This window comes from Heterodontus francisci, chromosome 2, assembly GCF_036365525.1.
Source record: "Heterodontus francisci isolate sHetFra1 chromosome 2, sHetFra1.hap1, whole genome shotgun sequence".
Classification (NCBI taxonomy): Eukaryota; Metazoa; Chordata; class Chondrichthyes; order Heterodontiformes; family Heterodontidae; genus Heterodontus; species Heterodontus francisci.
Window position 1 is genome coordinate 49825528 of NC_090372.1, and position 20486 is coordinate 49846013.

The window sequence follows — 20486 nt, forward strand, 5'->3', positions numbered from 1 at the left end:
AGATGACATGAAAATTGGTGGTGTTGTAAATAGTGAGGAGGAAAGCCTTAGATTTCAGGATGATATAGATGGGCTGGTAACATGGGCAGAGCAGTGGCAAATGGAATTTAATCCTGAGAAGTGTGAGGTGACGCATTTTGGGAGGACTAACAAGGCAAGGGAATATACAATGGATGGTAGGACCCTAGGAAGTACAGAGGGACCTTGGTGTACTTGTCCATAGATCACTGAAGGCAGCAGCACAGGTAGTTAAGGTGGTTAGGAAGGCATATGAGATACTTGCCTTTATTAGCCGAGGCATAGAATGTAAGAGCAGGGAGGTTATGATGGAGCTGTATAAAATGCTAGTTAGGTCACAGCTGGAGTACTGTGTACAGTTCTGGTCGCCACACTATAGGAAGGATGTGATTACACTGGAGAGGGTGCAGAGGAGATTCACCAGGATGTTGCCTGGGCTGGAGCATTTCAGCTATGAAAAGAGATTGGATAGGCTAGGGTTGTTTTGCTTAGAGCAGAGAAGGCTGAGGGGGGACCTGCTTGAGGTATACAGAATTATGAGGGGCATAGATAGGAAGAAACTTTTTCCCTTAGCGGAGATGTCAATAACCAGTGGGCATAGATTTAAGGTAAGGGGCAGGAGGTTTTGAAGGGATTTGAAGAAAAACTTTTTCACTCAGAGGGTGGTTGGAATCTGGAACACACTGCCTGAAGGGGTGGTAGAGGCAGGAACCCTCACAACATTTAAGAAGCATTTAGATGAGCACTTGAAACGCCATAGCATACAAGGCTACAGGCCAAGTGCTGGAAAATGCGATTAGAATAGATTGGCTTGATGGCCGGCGCGGACACGGTGGGCCGAAGGTCCTGTTTCTGTGCTGTATAACTCTATGACTATGACAACGGGTATGATAAACAGGAAATCTTAAGAATTTTATTCATATACTAGTTGATCTCCTGTGGCACATAAGTCAGACAAATTGTTGTTTAATAATCATAGAAGTGTTTATGCCATGTAAGAATTAACATCAGGGCCACAAATTTACAGTATCTGAAGCCAAATTTGTTTTTACTGGTGCCTCAAAGATTGAATTTCACTCGGATTGTCCATTATTCTGTAAAAAGCATAAATGAGTGGCTTTTATTTATTTTATGTGTTTTTTAGACTTATGCACCGGAGGTACTGGGTTTTAGCAGCAATGGGATGGGGGTTTTGGAGTCTGATAGTACTGCAGTTGGACTGCTGGAGTTTGGGAGCATAGTGGGTCTCTAGATCTTGCATCACTGTGAAGAAGGAACTTGGGATTTGAAAGAAAGAAAGAAACAAAAGAAAGAACTTCAGTTTATATTGTACCTTTAATGACCTTGGGACATGCCAAAGCAATGACAGCGAATGAAGTGCTTTGGTGTAGTCATGGTTGTAATTAAGTGAAATGTGGCAGCCTATTTGTGCACAGCAAGATTCCATAAACAACAATGTGATAAATAACCATATAATCTTAGTGACATTGGTTGAAGGATACATATTGGCCAGGAGACGAGGAAAATTCCCCTGCTCCTCCTCAAGTAGCGCAATGAAATTATTAACTTTCACCTGAGAGGCAGATGTGGCCTCAGTGTTTCTGAAAGATGGCATCTCCAATAATGTAGCAATCCCTCAATGCTGCATTGAAGTGTCAGCCTAGATTATATGCTCATCTCTAAAATGGGGCTACTACTGTGGGCAATACTGATACCTGGGATTAAAAGAGAGGGTGCTCCTTAAGACAAAACAAAAGCTCGAACTACTTTAATCAGAAAAATACATAGAACCCAATTTTTCTTTGAAAAGAAATTCATATAAATTATTCTTCAGGAAAATTTTGAAGATTTTCCCTGGTATGTTCTTAAAATAATTTAGAAAAACTTCTGAACAGAAATTTTTAGAAACTAAAGAAAAAAAATTCCTAAGTATACCAATATGGACCACGACCTCTGGCTGTTCACCCTCCCCCCTCAGAGGCTCTTCAGCTGCTCAGTGACATCCTTGACCCTGGCACCAGGGAAGCCACATACCATTCTAAAATCACATCAGCGACCTCAGAAACATCTGTCTGTTCCCCTAATTATAGAATCCCCTATGTTGCTGTCCCAGTCTTCTGCTGTCCCCTGTACAGCTGAGCCACGGACTTGGCTCTGCCTACACTGGCCAAAGGAACCATCACTCTTACCAGAAATCAGAATACTGGTTGGAGGGCAAGATGCACTCATGGGACTCCTGCACCACCTGCCTAGTCCTGCTTGACTGTCTGGCAGTCACCCATTCCCTCTCAGCCTGCATGCCCTTAAGTTATGGGATGACCACATCCAGAAATGTGCTATCCAGTAGCTCGTAGCCTGACGGAATCTCCGCAGCAACACCAGCTGCTGCTGCAGCTCCAAAACCCGGAGCTCGAGCTCCTGTAGCTGATGACACTTCCTGAACATATGCTTGTCCAGAACACGAGAATCATCCTGGAGTTCCCACATCAAACTGGATGCGCATTTCACAGGACAGAGGTGCTCTGCCATACCTCTATTTATTATTTATTACACAATTATTGGTGCCAGTGACATAGGTGGAAAGAGGGATGAGGCCCTGCAGCAGATTTTAGGGAGCTAAGGAGACTAGCAAGCAGGACCTCAAAGGTAATCAATGGATTACTTTCGGTGTTGTGTGCTAGTGAGTACAGAACTAGGAGTATAGAGCAGATGAATGCTTGGCTGGCGAGATGATGTAAGAGGGATTCTTGGGACATTGGGACAGGTTCTTCGGGAGGTGGGATCTGTACAGGCCAAATGGGTTGCACGCCAACAGTGTGGGGACTAATGACCTTGCGGGGTTGTTTGCTAGTGCTGTCGGGGAGGGTTTAAACTAACTTCGCAGGTGGGTGGGAACCAGGTTGTACCATTAGAAAGGGGAAACAAGGTGCACCCCTCCCTCCATGAACCAAAATAAGATTCCCCTTGTCCTCACCTTCCACCCCACCAGACTTTATATTCAATGGATCATCCTCTGCCATTTCTGCCACCTCCAGGGTGATGCCAACATCAAACACATTTTACCATCTCCTCCCCTTTCAGCATTTAAAAGGGACCGTTCCCTCAGCGACACCCCGTCCACTTCTCAGTCACCCCCAACATCTTTCTTACAGCACCTTTCCATGTAAGCGCAGGCAATGCAACACCTGCCCTTTTAGCTCCATCGTCCTCACCGTCCAAGGCCCGAAACACTCCTTCCAAGTAAAACAGCAATTTGCTTGTACATCTTTCAACTTAATCTACTGTATTCATTGCTCACGATGTGATCTCCTCTACATTTACATAAGAACATAAGAACTAGGAGCAGGAGTAGGCAATTCAGCCCCTTGAGCCTGCCCCGCCATTCAATACAATCATGGTTGTTCTCATCTCGCCTCAGCTCCACTTTCCTGCCTGTTCTCCATAACCCTTCAACCCATTACTAATTAAAAATCTGTCTATCTCCTCCTTAAATTTACTCAATGTCGTGGCATCCACCGCACTCTGGGATAGTGAATTCCACAGACTCACGACCCTTTGAGAGACGTAATTTCTCCTTATCTTTGTTTTTAATCTGCTACCCCTTATCCCAAAACTATGACCTTTCATTCTAGATTACCCCACAAGAGGAAACATCCTCTCTACGTCTACTTTGTCAATCCTCTTAATTATCTTATGTACCTCAATTAGATCTCCTCTCATTCTTCTAAACTCTAGAGAGTAAAGGCCTAAATTGCTAAATCTCTCTCATAAGACAAACCCCTCACCCCTGGAATCAATCTAGTGAACCTCCACTGAACTGCCTCCAATGCAACTACATCCCTCCTCAAGTAAGGGGACCAAAACTGTACGCAATACTTCAGGTGCGGCCTCACTAATGCCTAGTACAGTTTCAGCAACACTTCTCTACTTTTATATTCTATTCCTTTAGCAATAAATGCCAAAATTCCATTTGCCTTCCTTATTACCTGCTGTACCTGCATACTAGTTTTCTGGGATTCATGCATGAGGACACCCAGATCCCTCTGCACCGAAGCACTCTGAAGTTTCTCTCCATTTAGATAATTTGCCTTTCTATTATTCTGACCAAAATGGATAACCTCACACTTATCCACATTAAACTCCATCTGCCAAATTTGGACCCATTCACCTAACCTATCCATATTCATTTGTAAATTTCTTATTTCTTTATTGCAACTTACAATCCCACCTATTTTAGTGTCATCTGCAAATTTGGCAATAGTACCTTCTATCCCTGCATCCAAGTCATTAATATAGATTGTAAATAGTTGGGGCCCAAGGACCGAACCCTGTGGCACTCCACTAGTTACATCTCACCAACCAAAAAAAGACCCAATTATCCCGACTCTCTGTTTTCTGTTGGTTAGCCAATCCTCTATCTAAGCTAATAAATTGCCCCTAACCCCATGTGATCTTACCTTGTGTATTAACCTTTTGTGCGGCACCTTATCAAGTGCCCTCTGGAAGTCTAGATATGCTACATCTACAGGAACCCCATTATCCGCTTTGCTTGTCACAGCTTTGAAGAACTCTAACAAATTAGTCAAACACGATTTACCATTCATAAAACCATGCTGATTCTGATGGATTGTATTTTGACTTTCTAAATATCCTGTTATTACTTCCTTAATAATGGATTCTAATAATTTCCCAACGACAGATGTTAAACTAACTGGTCTATAGTTTCCTACTTCCTGCCTCCCTCCTGCTTTGCGGGATACCTCCGTTCAGGCCACACATGTGACCTCGATTTCAGTTGCCTATCATTTTAATTCTTCACTTTGCTCCCACTCTGACCTTTCTGTCCTTAGCCTGCTACAGTGTTCCAATGAACCTCAATGCAAGCTCAAGGAACAGCACCTCATCTTTCGACTGTGCACTTTATATCCTCCTGGATTCGACATTAAGTTCAATAATTTTAGATCATAAACTCTGTCCCCATTTTGTTTTGTGTTTTTTGTTTGCTGGTTTGGTTTTTCCTAATTTCTTACTGGTTTTCTTTGTATTCAGATGTCTGCTATCCTGCCATTCACACCTCCTCTAGACACATCTTTTGTATCTTTACTTGTCCCATTAACACTCCACTTCATGGCTTTGCACCATGAAACCTTTTGTCATTTAATCTATCCTGCCCTCCACCCTCCTCTTTTGTTCTTCTTCCCACCCTCCTCCCTTTCACTTGCTCAAAACGTATTATATTCCTAACTTTTCTCAGTTTTGATGAAAGGTCACAAACCTGAAACTCTAACTTTCTGTTCACTGATGCTGCCAGACTTGCTGAGAGTTTCCAGTATTTTCTGTTTTTATTTCAAATCTCCAGCATCGGCAGTATTTTGCTTTCGTGTTGGGTTGTTTTGATTTACTGTGATTCCCTGTTTTCTGTCCTTAAGCCAATTTTTTATCCAAGCTGACGCTGATCTTCCTATTCCATGAGCCTCAATTTTGTTACTCTGCCTTTTACATGGTACTTTGACAAATTCTTTCTTAAAATCCATATCGACGGCATCAATTGCTTTCCCTTCATCAACCTTCTCTGTTACTTCATCAAGAAATTCAATTAATTAGTCAAGCATGATCTGCCTTTTACAAATCTGTGCTGGCTCTCCTTAGTTAACTCAAACCTCTCCAAGTGCCTGTTGACTTTTTCCCTGCTTATTGTTTCTAAAATCTTACCCACTGCTGATGTTAAACCGACAGCCCTGTAGTTACTAGGAAGGGTGCTTACACCCTTCCTTGAATAAGGGTATCACATTTGCCACTTTCCAAACCTCTGGCACCTCCCCAGTATCTAGGGAAGGTCTCTGCACTCACACTTCCTTTAGCAACCTGGGATGTGGTGGTGATAACGGAGACATGGCTCAAAGAAGGGTAGGACTGGGTACTAAATATTCCTGGATTCAAAGTTCAGGAAAGATGGGGAAGGAAAGAAAGGAGGAGAGGTGGCAGTATTGATTAAGGAGAATGTTACATTGCTGGACGGAGAGGGGATGTCCTGGAAGGCATCAAAGACAGAATATATTTGATTAGAGTTAAGAAACAGTAGAGGTACCGTTACACTACTGTGTGTATTTTGTAGGCCATCAACTAGTGGGAAAGATAGAGGAGCAAATTTGCAGCAAAATTACAGAAAGGTACTAAAACTACAGAGCAGTGATAATGGGGGAACTTTAATTATCCCAATATAGACTGGGATAGTAACAGTGGAGAGGAAGAGTTTCTGAAGTGTATTCAGGAGAATTTTCTTGACTGGCTGATGTTTCTGGCCCAATGCAGAAGGAGGCATTTCTGGAATGAGGTGGGTCAAGTGGGTCAGGTGTTAGTCGGGGTACATTTAGGGAACAGTGATCATAGTGTCATAAGGTTTAGGTTAGCCATAGAAAAGGACAAGAAGCATTCTGGAGTAAAGATACTTAATTGGAGGAGAGCCAATTTCAGTGGGGCAAGAACAGATCTGTCCCAGGTAAATTGGAATCAAAGCTTGGCAGGCAATACTGTAATGGAACGATGTGCTGCCTTTAAAGGGGCGATGGTGCGGGTACAGTTGATGTATATTCCCATGAGGGGAAAGGTAGGAGAATCAAAGCTAGAACTGTTAATACAAGTGAGAACCAGGCTAAATATAGAAAGTTCAGGGGAGATGAAAAAAACAATAAGACATGCAAAGAGAGAATATGAGAAGAGACTGGTAACTAACATAAAAAGAATCCAAAAGTCTTCTATTGGCATATAAATAATAAAAGGATCATAAGAGGAGGAGTGGGGCTGATCAGAGACGAAAAAGGAATGCATGAAAGCAGAGGGCATGGTTGAGGTACTAAATGATTACTTTGAATCTGTCTTTACTAAGAAAGAAGATGCTGCTAAAGTCATAGTGAAAGAGGAGGTAGTTGAGATACTGGATGGGCTAAAAATTGATAATGAGGAGGTATTAGAAAGGCTGGCTGTACTTAAAGTTGATCAGTCACCAGGACCGGATGGGATGCATCTGAGGATGCTGAGCGAAATAAGGGTGGAAATTGTGGAGGTACGAGCCATAATCTTCCTTAGCTATGAGGGTCAGGCCAGAGGACTGGAGAACTGCAAATGTTACAGCCTAGTTCAAAAAGGGTCTAAGGATAAACCCAGCAACTACAAGCTAGTTAGTTTAACCTCAGTGGTGGGAAAGCGTTTAGAAACAATAAATTAACAGTCACTTGGACAAAATTGGATTAACTAAGGAAAGCCAGCACCGAGTTGTTGAAGGCAAATGGGGTTTGACTAACTTGATTTTGAGTTTTTTGATGAGGTAACAGCTAGGGTTGATGTAATGTACTTGGACTTCCAGAAGGCATTTGATAAAGTGCCACATAATAGGCTTGCCAGCAAAGCTGAAGCCGATGGAATTAAAAGAACAGTGGCAGCATGAATACAAAGTTGGCTGAGTGACGGGAAACAGAGAGTAGTGATGAACGATTGTTTATGGACTGGAGGAAGGTATATAGTGGTGTTCCCCAGGGTCGGTCCTTGGACCACTGCTTTTCTTGATATATATTAATAACTAGACTTGGATGTACTGGACATAATTTCAAAATTTGCAGATGACACAAAACTTGAAAGTATTGTGAACTGTGAGAGGGATAGTGACAGACTTCAAGAGAACATAAACAGACACGGAGATGGAATTTAATGCAGAGAAGTGTGAAGTGATACATTTTGGCAAGAAGAATGAGGAGAGGAAATATAAAATAAAGGATACAATTCTATAGGGGGCACCAGAACAGAGAGACCTAGGGGTATATGTGTACAAATTATTGAAGATGGCAGGGCAGGTTGAGAAAGTGGTTAAAAGGCATATGGGATTCTGGGCTTTATAAATAGAAGCATTGTGTACAAAAGCAAGGAAGTTATGATGAACCTTTATGAAGCACTGGTTCAGCCTCAACTGGAGTATTGTGTCCCATTCTGGGGACCACACTTTGGGCAGGATGTTAAGGCTTTAGAGAAGATACGGAAAAGGTTTCCGAGAATGGTTCCAGGGATGAGTTACATGGATAATTTGGAGAAGCCTGGGTTCTTTTCCTGAGAGAAGAGAAGGTTGAGGGGAGATTTGATAGAGGTGTTCAAAATCATGAGGGGTCTAGACAGAGTAGACAGAGTGAAATTGTTCCCATTGTGGAAGGTCTAGGGTTCATAATTGGCAATAAATTGAACAAACACAAAAATGCTCACTGGCAGCCAGTAAAGCAAATCAGATGTTGGGATGTATCAAAAGGTCAAAATTGAAGCGGAATAGTGAGGTAATCTTTACAAATGACTTTACAAATCATTGTTGTAACCACACTTAGATTACTGTTGTACAGTTCTGGTTGCCACAGTACTAAAAGGATATTGCAACTATTGAAAGAATACAGAAGAGAGCAACCAGCAAGATCGAGGGGTTGGAAGTAATGGATTATGAAGAGCTATTATGTAAATTGGCACACTCTCACTGGAAAAGAGAAGATTTGAGAGGTGATATGATTGTTGGTTTAAGGATTCTAAAGGAACTATTTAATATTGACCATGACGAGCTATTTCACCTTGTCCAGAACAGCAGAACCAGAGAACATGGTCTGTGCTTGAAGGGGCGATAAGTTCAAAGCTAATCTGCAGAAACATTGAGGGGAATTTTCCCAGGCAAGGGGAGGTGGGTTTGCATGCAAATGACGTTAAGTCAGGATTCCGAAATCAAAGAGTTTCTTCGGTGAAATTGACAAACTGGGAGGGCTTTGATCAGTGAAGCTAAAGAGGTCTAGACATAGTCAGGTGAAAGGCTGAGAGAGTGTTGTCATTGCTTGATAGGTGATTGCCAACTTCTTGGACAGACGTCACCTGTATAGCACTTTACTCTCTTTCAGCTGCACATCCCTGCTGCCAGCTTTCAGCACAGCATGGGACTAATGTATACAGCTCCACCTTGCACCACTGGTGAGGGACAAGAGGAGAAGCAACACCAGCAGCAGGAGCAATGCCACCAGCTGCCTTATTCTCAGCCAAATGCCCCTCCACAGGATAGCGGGGAATAGACACCAAGATCCAGCTGGAAGGATGCGAGTTCCCCAACACGGGTTCTACAGGCAGAGTATCAGCTGAAAAGACTTGCATTCGGCAGTGGTGGATGATAGGAATCTGGGGAGGGATGTGAGGCTGCTGTCACCATATAGGCAGCAGGGTTTGGCAGGGGAAGGCCTCGTGAGCGAACTTGCACCAGCTGAGGGAGGTCAGATGGGAAAAAGCTACTCTGGCATTGGACAGAGCAGCATGATGAGCTTCAGCGGATACATCCCCCAATATCAGCTACCTGCAAATGATAGAGTGCCAGTGCCGTATGAGTATCTGCGCCTATCCAAGCAGATGGTCTCCGACTTTTGTGCTCTGATCCATAATGACCTGAGGCATCACGGCCCCCATGGAAGTCCCTTACCTGCAGCCATCCAGGTCACCATCGCCCTGAATTTCTATGCAACCGGCTCGTTCCAGGGATCAGCTGTGGACCTAGGTGGCATCTTGCAGTCGGTAGCCCATCTTGCCATCAGGCAGGCCATGGATGCCATATTCCAGAGGATAGGGGACTACGTGCACTTTGACACGGATAGACCAGCGCAGGCACAGAGGGCTTTGGGCTTTGCTGCCATGGATGGATTCCCTCACATCCAAGGGATCATTGATTGCGCCCACATAGCCATCAAGGCACTGACATATCAGACAGTCAGATTCATGAACAGAAAGGTCTACCACTCATTGAATGTCCTGCTGGTCTCTCACCACAGGAAGCGAATCTTGCATGTCTGCGCCTGATTCCCAGGCAGCTGTCATGACTCCTTCATCTTGCAAGAGTCCCAGGCCCACATCCAGATTCTGTGGGTGGTTGCTGGGGGGATAAGGGTTATCTCCTAAAGAGATGGCTTCTGATGCTACCCAGGCGTGGCTAGAGAGAGCCATCTACTAACATGAACCTGCATTGAACAGACCACTGGCATCTTGAAGATGTCCTTCCTTGACTTGACCGGTCACCTAGTAAGTGTCTTGTATCGTGGTCGTATGCCGCACCCAGCACAACATGACAATTCAAAGAGGGCTGGAGAATGAGGAGGAGGTCATGGAATGCCACTCCACCTTAGAGGAGGAAGAGGAGGATGAGAAATTGGAGGCAGGGTTCATTTAAGAGGTAGCCAGCTACCAGACATCGGAGGACGCCCGGCCATGCCGTCCCAGACCTCAGGGTGAACTGCAGGCTGGTATGGCCACGAGAGCCACAGTAATACAGCAGCGTTTCACCTGATTGCCTCTGAGCCCTTATGATCAACAGATGTGAACTCACATTCCAGCATGGAGAGCTTTCACTCCTCAAAGACCCACATCTGTGAAGTCCCATTGCCAGCCATGAGCATGAAGAATGAAGTTTTTACCGCCAACTCTCTCCAACATCACAAAACATGGAAAAACAGCAAACCCAGGGTTCTGCAGCCCCCCCACCCACTCCCCCAAAACTCTATCCCCCTTTTGACATAAAACATCAATAACACACATCTCTGATTGATAACAAACATGTGATTTTGCAATGAAAACAAAAGAGCAGACAAATGTGGAGACCAGCACCAAGGTGACCCATTAAGTGAAATCAGTGGTGTAATGCCTTTCTTTCTCTATCACTTCTATGGGGTGCTCCCCCTGTGGCAGAGGATGGAGGTGGATGCAGCCTGCTCCCTAGTCCCTGCCTCTGGCTGGGATGCCCGAGGCTTCTGTGCTCATCTTGGAGGTGGCCATGAGAGCGCCCCCACAGGCTGCTACACCTGTGTCATTGCAGGGGCTGCCTCTGCTACAAGGCCTTGGCACACAGATGGTTCCTGAGTCGGAGGGGGTGAGGGGTCGAAGCTTGATGCCGGTGGCCCATGAGAGGTAGTCCCTTCATCTGCCGCATCAACCATCTCAGCCCTTTCCCAGCAACCTTCAGTGTTGGATGAGGCCACTGGCCAGGATGCAGCTGGCATCCGCTCCGAGCACCTCTGCATCATCAGCGACACTGAGCAATCTGTGCTACAGTGTGTCTCGCTCTTTCTGTGCATATCAGCACGCTGCTCCTGCAACCATTCAGAGTGGTGTTGCATATAGTTCTCCAAGAGATTGCCCAATCTCTCAATGGAGGAACTCATGCAATCGAATCCCTGAGTCAAGACAGAACACATGCGCTGCATGGACCCCTCCATTGCCTGCCCATGGCTTCTTCAGTCCTGAGGGAACTCTGACAAACAGGAACTTCTCTGCCTCTCTTCCTTGAGGAAGACCCTCTTGTGACACCCGAGGCCCTTCACCTTCGCCCAACAGAGCATCGCTGTGTTTGTCCTCTGTCCTGCGAGGGAGACTGCCCACAACTGACTCTGCCTCACCTTCCTCCTCCTGCTCGCAAGTGATGTGAGGTTCACCCAGTGCTCCCCTTTCAACGCTAATCTGTGGCCCAACTGAGGTGAGTGTGTCTGCGCTGTGGAAGCTGACAAGGTATGATGTGACAGTACTGGTTCCAGGAAGACTGGACCTGTGGGAAACACAAGAAACTGGAAATTCGAATTCTTCCTACTCAACAATCGCACTAGCACAACCATCGCCTTGGATGGTAGCGGTCAAAGAGCCACATTAGGCATTAGGCAGGAATCTCCTCCATTCCCTTCACCTCAGGATAGAGCAATCAAATTACCTCCTGAGTTGCCATCCCCCACCGACTGACTTGTGGGAACCCTGGTGACCTCCATTGGTGTCAGAGTATGGAGTTGGGCCACACCACCATCCGTTCTTGCCATTTCCTGAGCTTTATGGGCTCACTTCTCCTGCTGGATGTGAGGAGAATGATTCATGAGTAGGCTGCCTCATTTCTTCCAGCATGACGTACATGTGAGCTGATGTACCCCCCAGTTCCCTTCTGAATAGCACACCAAATGTCGAGGGTGGCTGCTGTCTCGTTCATGCAACTGGACACTTGATCTGACAATGTTCAAAAGAAGTATAGACATTCTGTGAGGTCAGCTCCTTTGCACGCTGGTGTTTACAAAGTTGGGGACTTATCACTCAGGTACCACTGGCCACTCACCTTACCAGATCTTATCCAGTCATTGAACCTCTTCCTGCACTGGACCCACGTCCTTCTGTTGAGCCCCTGGCTGTTGACCTCCATGGCCACCTCCAACCATGCCCTATTGATCTCTCTAGGGAATTTCTCCTTCCAGATGATGGGAAAAAGGACATCCTTCCTGTTTGCCACTGCATCTGTTAACCCCTCAAGAGAGGCATCAGAAAATTGTGGTGTTGCTCGGCAAGGCATGCCCATGCCTGCGCTAGCCCTCTGAGCTCCCTGCTGTCCCATACCTTCAGGCAATGGCATGCCCAGTTGTGGCTGCCTTTTGTCTATTAAAATCACCCTCAGTTTCCAGATCCCACCAGGCTGCTCTTGGTGCCTCTAATTGGGTGCCAAACTCACCCCCAGGCCAATTGGATCCTTTTCATTTGAAAATAGCATCGCGTCATCAACACTTATGCGGTGCCAGTTTGGGATCCGGAAATGTTCTGCGCATCGGTTTCCCGACCCTGGAAAGAAAATCAGCCTATTGTTTCCAAAGCTTGCCACTACTCATATCTAGGTCTGTTACAGACTAATTGATAGACATTAATTGCCATGAATAGTTAACAATCTATTATTGTTATATCATGTGACTAGGAGAATGGCAGAAGGCAAACTAGATGAACCTTAGCCTTTTCTTCATCTAGCAATTCCTATGTTCCTAACATGAAAATTAGCTTCCAGCTGCTGTTTGACTATTGCTCACTTTGTGCTACCATCCAATACCAATTTTACCCCAAAAGTTCCAGTGTGATCACCTCATACTAGGTATTGTGATTAAAGCAAGCACTGTACAATGAGACACTGCAATAAAGGCATATTTCTGCTATATTAATCTCTCAATTTATTTTATCTCTTTCAGTTTTGCCTCATACACTCCCTCCTGAAGGGAATTATGTGGCTAGAATGGAGGTTTCTTATTGGCCTTGTGCTCTAGATGCATACAATAAATTATTTAAGACATCGTAAATAATGAGATTGGTGGCCATTTAATATTTAGTTAAGGGACTATTACCCTAACTGAAAACTGAATAAAGAGCTAAGGTCCTGACAGAAAAGGAATCTCACTGTGATGTCCACATGCTGAGTCTGTTACTTAAGGAGTCAGGGTAAAAGAATTGTTTGTGCTGAATTCACTAACCTCTAATTGAGTTGACAATTATATCTTTGCTCATCAAAAGTCATTGTCATCTGGCTACACATCTAATCTTGTCGGCGAAATGTTTAGGAGATTGTGTGGAAGATCAGATGCATAAGTAGTGCTCACTTTGAGATTCTAAATATAAATACATTTATCAGTTTAGATATTTACTTGAAAATACTGTGTGTATAGTCAGATATTTTGCAAAAGAAAGGTATAATAGCAATAGAATATGTGACAGTATCTCAAACAAAAGCCACCCACACCTTGAATTCCTTAGGATGCATAATAGGGGCACAGCCATTTTTACATCATACATTGTCTCATAAATTGCATCACTTTAATAAGTGTCAGTGCAAATGGGAGTGACCTGATGTACCAATAGTATTGGAATAATTTATCCCTACTCTCTAACTCCTTCCACCCAACCAATTACAAACCCATGTCACAAGGTTACCTCCAATCCTGGTGCTCTCATTTTTGTTGATAACCTTTTGTGTAGAAGGTTATAAAATGGCTTCTGGAAGCCTATATAGACAACATCCATTGATACTCCCCTATCCACCTTATTAGTGACTTCCTCAAAAATTTAACTAGATTAGTCAGATATGACCTAAATGCAAGTGATATATATATACATATATCTTTGAACATCTCATATGTGTTCAAATGCTCAGTCCTCTATCCCTGATCGATTTCAGTAACTTCCATCCCAACTCTTGTTAACCTGACAGGTCTGCAGCTTCCTGGTTTCTCCCTTCCTCCTGTGTTAAACAATGTAGTGACATTTGGGATTTTCCAATCCAAAGGCACAATTACTGAATCTAAAGAGCTTTGGAAAATTATGACTAAATTATCTGCAATTTACCCACCTGTTTCTTTTAATACTCAAAGGTAAAAACCATAAGTTCCTGGAGATCTGTCTACCTATAGTCCCATTATTTTCCCTATCACTTTAAAAAAAAAACCTTAAAGGGACTAAGTTCCTCCCCTTGAATTATTTTCCCTTGTACTGCTGGTATTTTTGTCCTCTTCCTCCACTGTGGAAACTGATAAAGTATTAATTTAACAAGTCTGCCAAATTTGCTTCCATTCTAATATACTCTCATCTGCATCGGTCTTTAATGAGCCCACATTTTCCCATACCACTCTCTCGATACATTTATAAAAAACTTGTAGTATTAACTTTATTATCTCTTGGAAGTTTTTGTTCATACCGCATTCTTGCACCTCTTAATAAGTTTCCTTTTGTCATTTGTTATAGCTTTTCAAGTTTGCATGATTTTCACTTTTCTTTCCATTTGTGTAAGCCTTTTCATTTAGCTTAGTGCAGTCTCTTGCCTTGTTTGTTGACCGTGGTTGTATAACTGGAGCTTTTGCCTTTTAGGGATACGAACTGTTTTGTATTGTACCAAATACTTATTTTAATTCTTCTCTCTGTTTGTCCTTAGGTTTACCCATTAACAGTCCAGACCAGTTTACTGTGGTTTATTTATTTCTTATCCCTTCAAAGTTTGCCGTACCTAACTTTAAAAGCTTGGTTTCTGACCCTTGCTTCTCCCTCTCAAACCTAATACAAAATTCAGTCATATTTTGGTCACTGTTCAATATCAAATTCAGTCATACTATTTTTACTATATGGGAAATTTCTCATCTGTAATTACTGCTAAATAAGCTAAATGTTTGTTTTGGACAGGCACTAAGCAGTCGAACACCTGCGATCAGTGAACACAACAGTAAGGATAAGTATGAAAATCATGAAGTTAGTGATCCCGATAAAAAGCATGCTGCAATTGAACCCAGGCGAATCAGGATCTTCGATGGGGGGCAAGTTTATATTTAAAACACTTTTTCTTTATACCAGTAGAAAATAAGGATTATAAATCAGAGTGGTAAAGTCATTCCTGTAACTTGTGTTTCTTTCCATCTTATTTACTATGACATTTCCAGGCAGTAACACATTCCTCTGGTCAGAGCACTGTATTCTCAGTTCATTGGGCTACCAAATTTGGCATAACTGAGTATTACAGAGTAACACAGGGTTTTAATAATTTACTTAAGCTTGCTTTCCCCACCCAATATGACCATTTAATTAAGTTGAGATGACAGCACAATCTGATGGCTTACAAATAAGGTGAAAATCTCCTGACTTACTGTAAAGACCCTAAGGAAAATGGGTTTGGGCAGTTTCATCTCACCCAAACAGTAGCTGAATCCACAACAGAAAACCGTGGCACACAGGGGCCATGAGAATGGCTGGTAATGGAAATGGAAAAATTCACCCTGATGTCATTTGAGATCGAGTTAAATCTCAGTGTAAATGGAACTTTATCTACTTAGTTTATTAATCAGGAGTAGGGCATATTTAAATAACGCCTTAATAATTGGTGTTTAATAACAATTCCAGTGGCTAGCACCACAACCTCACAGCTCCAGTGATCCGGGTGCAGTTCTGGGTATTTGCCTGTGCGGAGTTTGCAAGTTCTCCCTGTGACCATGTGGGTTTCCGCCGGGTGCTCCTCCCACAGCCAAAGACTTGCAGGTTGATAGGTAAATTGGTCATTGTAAATTGCCCCTAGTGTAGGTAGGTGGTAGGAGAATGGTGGGGATGTGGTAGGGAATATGGGATTAATGTAGGATTAGTATAAATGGGTGGTTGTTGGTTGGCACAGACTCGGTGGCCCGAAGGGCCTGTTTCAGTGCTGTATCTCTAAAAAAAAATTAATGTCTCTGAATCTGCACTGATGTTCCTACTCAGTGTGATTTATATAGTCTTTTTGCTTATATAGCCTGCTTGCACAATGCATTGTGCTTATACTGCATGACATACATTGGTCAGTGGGTATTGTGTTTTAGAGCAGAGATAGGGTTGCCAACTCTGGTTGGACATATTCCTAGAGAATTGATCGTGGGACATTTGATTGCGGGACATTCAGTCATGCCAAGTAAGCAGAGTGACCTAGGGTTTGGGAAAGAAAGGCAACAAACATTGGGGTAAGGACAGAATGAATGTTTCAAGCAGTTCAGTCCAAAAGTACTATTCTATACCGGTAGTAGACCCAGCAGCTTGTCAGAGCAAATCACCAAACCTAACGTCTGTGCTGATCAGGCCAAAATTCCATTGGTATCCTGAGTTTTACTTCCCGCCGAATAGGGTAGCATAAGAACAACTACAAACACCCTGTGAGAAGGGGTCTGCTGGTTCCCTCTTAGCCTTTGCCTGGTTTAACCGTAACAGGGTTTAATTTTAAAACACCGTGTTTTTAGTTCCCCCTCAGTGAATCCTAGTTCACTGCTCCAATTGTAAGGCAAAGAAATCAGACAGGTTTCCTTAGATTTAAACAAGAAAGGTGGAAAATTATTAATCTTAAACTCTAATCAGGTTAATGACTACGAATATGCGACGCGACCACGCTAGCATGCATGCCCAATAAACACACGCGCAGATAGAGACAGAAAAAGTAGAAAAGTATAAAGGGGAAAAGTTTGGGGCAATAGATGGGCTTCTATTTTACTACCCTTTGAGTTTGCTGTGGAGTCTTTGGTTGCCAGTAAGTCCTGCAATTCGGTGGGACCCAGTGCACGTTTCAACCTGTTTCGAGGTCAGTCTTTTCTCTCTAGGTTTACGTGTCTTCCATGGGTCCAGTGGCTTGGGAGAAAGGGAGAGAGAGCGGCTTCCTTGTTCCAGCTTCAGTTTCAAGCTGCCTTCTGCTTCTTTCTGTGGCACAATTCAAAAATACCAAGGTTGCCCAGCAGGTTAGTCATGTGACTAGTTCCTTATTTGGAACAGTCTCTCCTGTGAGGTTTGTAGGTTGTATTACCTTAGCAGTCTCTGGAATGCTCTTCCTTCAATGTCTGGTGATCAAAATCCAGTTGGGTTAATTGGAGCGGGGAATAGTCCTTTGTCTCCACAATCAGCGACTCTTAGTATGCAAATATCCTTCCAGCCCAGTGTCTGGTGATCTTCAAACAAGTCATTGCTTCACTCCCGCAACAGTTTAAAATCGTTGTTCATATGACAAAATTAATATGCCTCATTCTTGGCAGGTGAGGGTCTGCATGACACCTCCACACCCAGCGGAATGAAATGCGATTTTTTTTAAAAGAGCATTTCATTAAGAGGGATGAGAGAGAAGATAAGGACAGGAAACCACACATGCATCTCTCATTCATTCAGAACCCTAACAATTGTTACAGTCTGTCTTTTCTTGGTAGCAGCCTGCTTTAAATGGCCCTTTTGGCATCCCAATAAACATGTGGTTTTTGCGAAGGTTTTTTTAGTTTTCACATTTCCATGACTGCCTAAGGGGTCTTTGTTCTTGTTGAGGTCTGCAGGGGGAGGGTTAGGTTTAATTAGCCCTACGTTGGAGTACTGCTCAGGGGCGACAGCAGTAGGCTGTTCCACTCTGAATTCTCTTTCAGTCTTTGATGAGTCATCTGAGGGCTTTTCACCTCAGGGGATGGCTGGTTCCCTTTTTTTCTAACTGTGGGGGTGGATTCTTTGCTGATCTTGCCTTTGTCCTCTGGGACACTCCAGCTTGCAGGTATTTGTCCAGAATCTACTGTACTCCCCATGCGGCAATTCGACTAGGTGAGGCATCACCCTCACGGTGTCTCTGCCCTCTTGAGGACTATCTTTGTTTCTGCAAGACCCTATAAATACTGTTAGCACCTCTGGTGGGGTGCTTCTAGTATCTGCATTTATATAGGAGAATGTGGGGTCTAGTTTTTCAAACATCTCGGGGTTGGCTGATTGGACAGTAGGGGTTTTCATCCGAGATTCTTCCCAGACTTCCTTTAACCTGTCCTCTTGGTCCCTTTTTCCCTGTTCCTTTCTAACCAGTTGCTGCCTGCCTGTCCCCTTTTGTTCTCAGCAGGAGCCCCTTACAGTTCACCAGCCCTTTGCTGGAGGGTCCTCCAAACACCGATACAGGACTTGGGGGTGCAGATTTCATATATGTTTAAGGCACAGAAAGCGGCCACTTGGCCTATCGTCTCTGTGCCAGCTGGAAAACGATCCACCTATTCTAATCCCACCTTCCAGCATTTGGTCGGTAGCCCTGCAGGTTACAGCACTTCAGGTACATATCCAGACTCCTGTTGAATGAGTTGAGGGTCTTTGCCTCAACTACCCTTTCAGGCAGTGAGTTCCAGACCATCACCACCCTCTGGGTGAAAAAGATTTTCCTCATCTCCCCTCCAATTTTTCTACCAATCACTTTAAATCTATGCCTGCTCGTCACTGACCTCTCTACTAAGGTGAATAGACCCTTCACCTCCAGTCTATCCAGGTTCCTCAAAGTTTTGTACATTTCAATCAGATCTCCCCTCAGCCTTCTCTGTTCCAAGGAGAACAACCCCAGCCTATCCAATCTTTCCTCATAGGTGCATTTTTCCAGTCCTGGCAACATCCTCATAAATCTCCTCTGTAGCCTCTCCAGTGCATCCTTTCTGTAATGAGGTGACCAGAACTGCACACAGTACTCAAGCTGGCCTAACGAATGAGTTATACAATTCCAGCATTAACCTCCCTGCTATTGTATTCTATACCTTGACTAATAAAGGAAAGGATTCCATATGCCTTCTTAACCACCTTATTGACCTGTCCTGCTACCTTCAGGGATCTGTGGACATTCACTCCAAGGTCCCTTACTTCCTCTACACTTCTCAGCATTTTCCCATTAATCATGTATTCCTTTGCCTTGTTTGACCTCACCAAATGCGTCACCTCACACTTCTCCAAGTTAAATTCCATTTGCCACTTTTCTGCCCACCTGACCAGACCATCAATATCTTCCTGCAGCCAACAGCTCTCCTCCTTGCTATCTACCACAAGGCCAATCTTTGTGTTGTCCATAAACTTCTTGATCATGCCCCCTACATTTACGTCCAAATCATTAATATGCACCACAAAAAGCAGGGGACCCAGAACTGAGCCCTGCAGAACGCCACTGGATGCAGCCCTCCAGTCGTTAAAACAGCCGTCAACAATTACCCTTTGTTTCCTGCCTATGAACTAATTTTGTATCCATCTATAGTACAGTCGCAGCAGTTGCCCCTTTTTTTGTTCCTTAGCTCAATCCATATGGCATCATTTGATGAACCTTCCAACATATCATCCCTCCTTACAGCTGTAATAGCTTCCTTGACCAAAATTGCCACTCCCCATCTATAAATGTACTATCCACGTAGCTCTTATCCTCATAAATGCACCGCAGTGTCGCCAGCTGCCGTTCAAGTTCCAGAATCTGGAGCTCAAGTTACTTCAATTGATGACACTTCCTGCACAAATCGTTCTCCAGGATACGGGAAGCATCCTGGAGCTCCCACATAGCACAGGAGATGCACTCTCAAGGTTGAAGCAACCCTGCCATTCCTTTATTTATTAGTTAACCCTTTGCTACTGCTAAAAAAAAACCTTACCAATACTACAACAGCTTAGAATTATTAATAAAACCTTACTAGTACTGATAAATCCTACTAAAAACCAATACAGTTCATGAGTTAAAATAAACCTTACTCAGAAAAAACAGCTACTCACTTGTTCCTTATTATTAAGCTATTTACACACGCACCCTAACAGTAGTGTACTAACCCAGCTATTTAGAGTTATTCCCTAACCGCTGTTACTCACCAGCCAATCACCTTGCAGCTTTCCTGTGACGTTACTGCTCACTTTGTTTTCCAACTTTGGTGCGCCTGGACTACTCTCACGGAAGGTAAGTGCTCTAGGTTCCTCGGGCTCTATTTATCCGCTCCTCACTCCATGTTCTTCCCACAGGTCCACTCCTCTCTGCTGCTGTCCTGGTAGGTAAGTGTAGGTTTCACTGTAGGTTGGGGTTTCCCCTCAACCTTGCACATGTGGAAACTCCTACAGGACTCCACCACATCTTTGTGGAGTTTTGGCCAGTCAAACTGCAGTCTTATGCGGGCTTGGTCTTTCGTATACCGACATGTACAGCCACTGCAATCTCATTGGCCATTCTTACTATTTCTCTCCGGTACCTCTGTGGCACCACTACCTGGTAACCACTGTCCACTTCTTGCTCTCGGGTCTGTGAGGAGAACTCCATTTCCTCATCAGTACCTCATTCTTTAAATAGTAGCAATCAGGGACTTTGCTTCACTTTCAATACTGGATCAGTTCGCTGAGCCTCAGCT

General features: G+C 43.9%; 1 protein-coding gene across 7 annotated transcripts in view; it reads left to right on the top strand.

The window, feature by feature from the left end:
• Positions 1 to 20486, top strand: part of hivep1 (HIVEP zinc finger 1) — a 405502-nt gene that overhangs the window by 302848 nt on the left and 82168 nt on the right. For all 7 annotated transcript variants that reach the window (XM_068058180.1, XM_068058215.1, XM_068058223.1 and 4 more), the window contains one exon: positions 15022 to 15152. In XM_068058180.1, coding sequence (XP_067914281.1) covers positions 15022 to 15152 — 131 coding nt within the window. The remainder of the gene's footprint in view (positions 1 to 15021; positions 15153 to 20486) is intronic.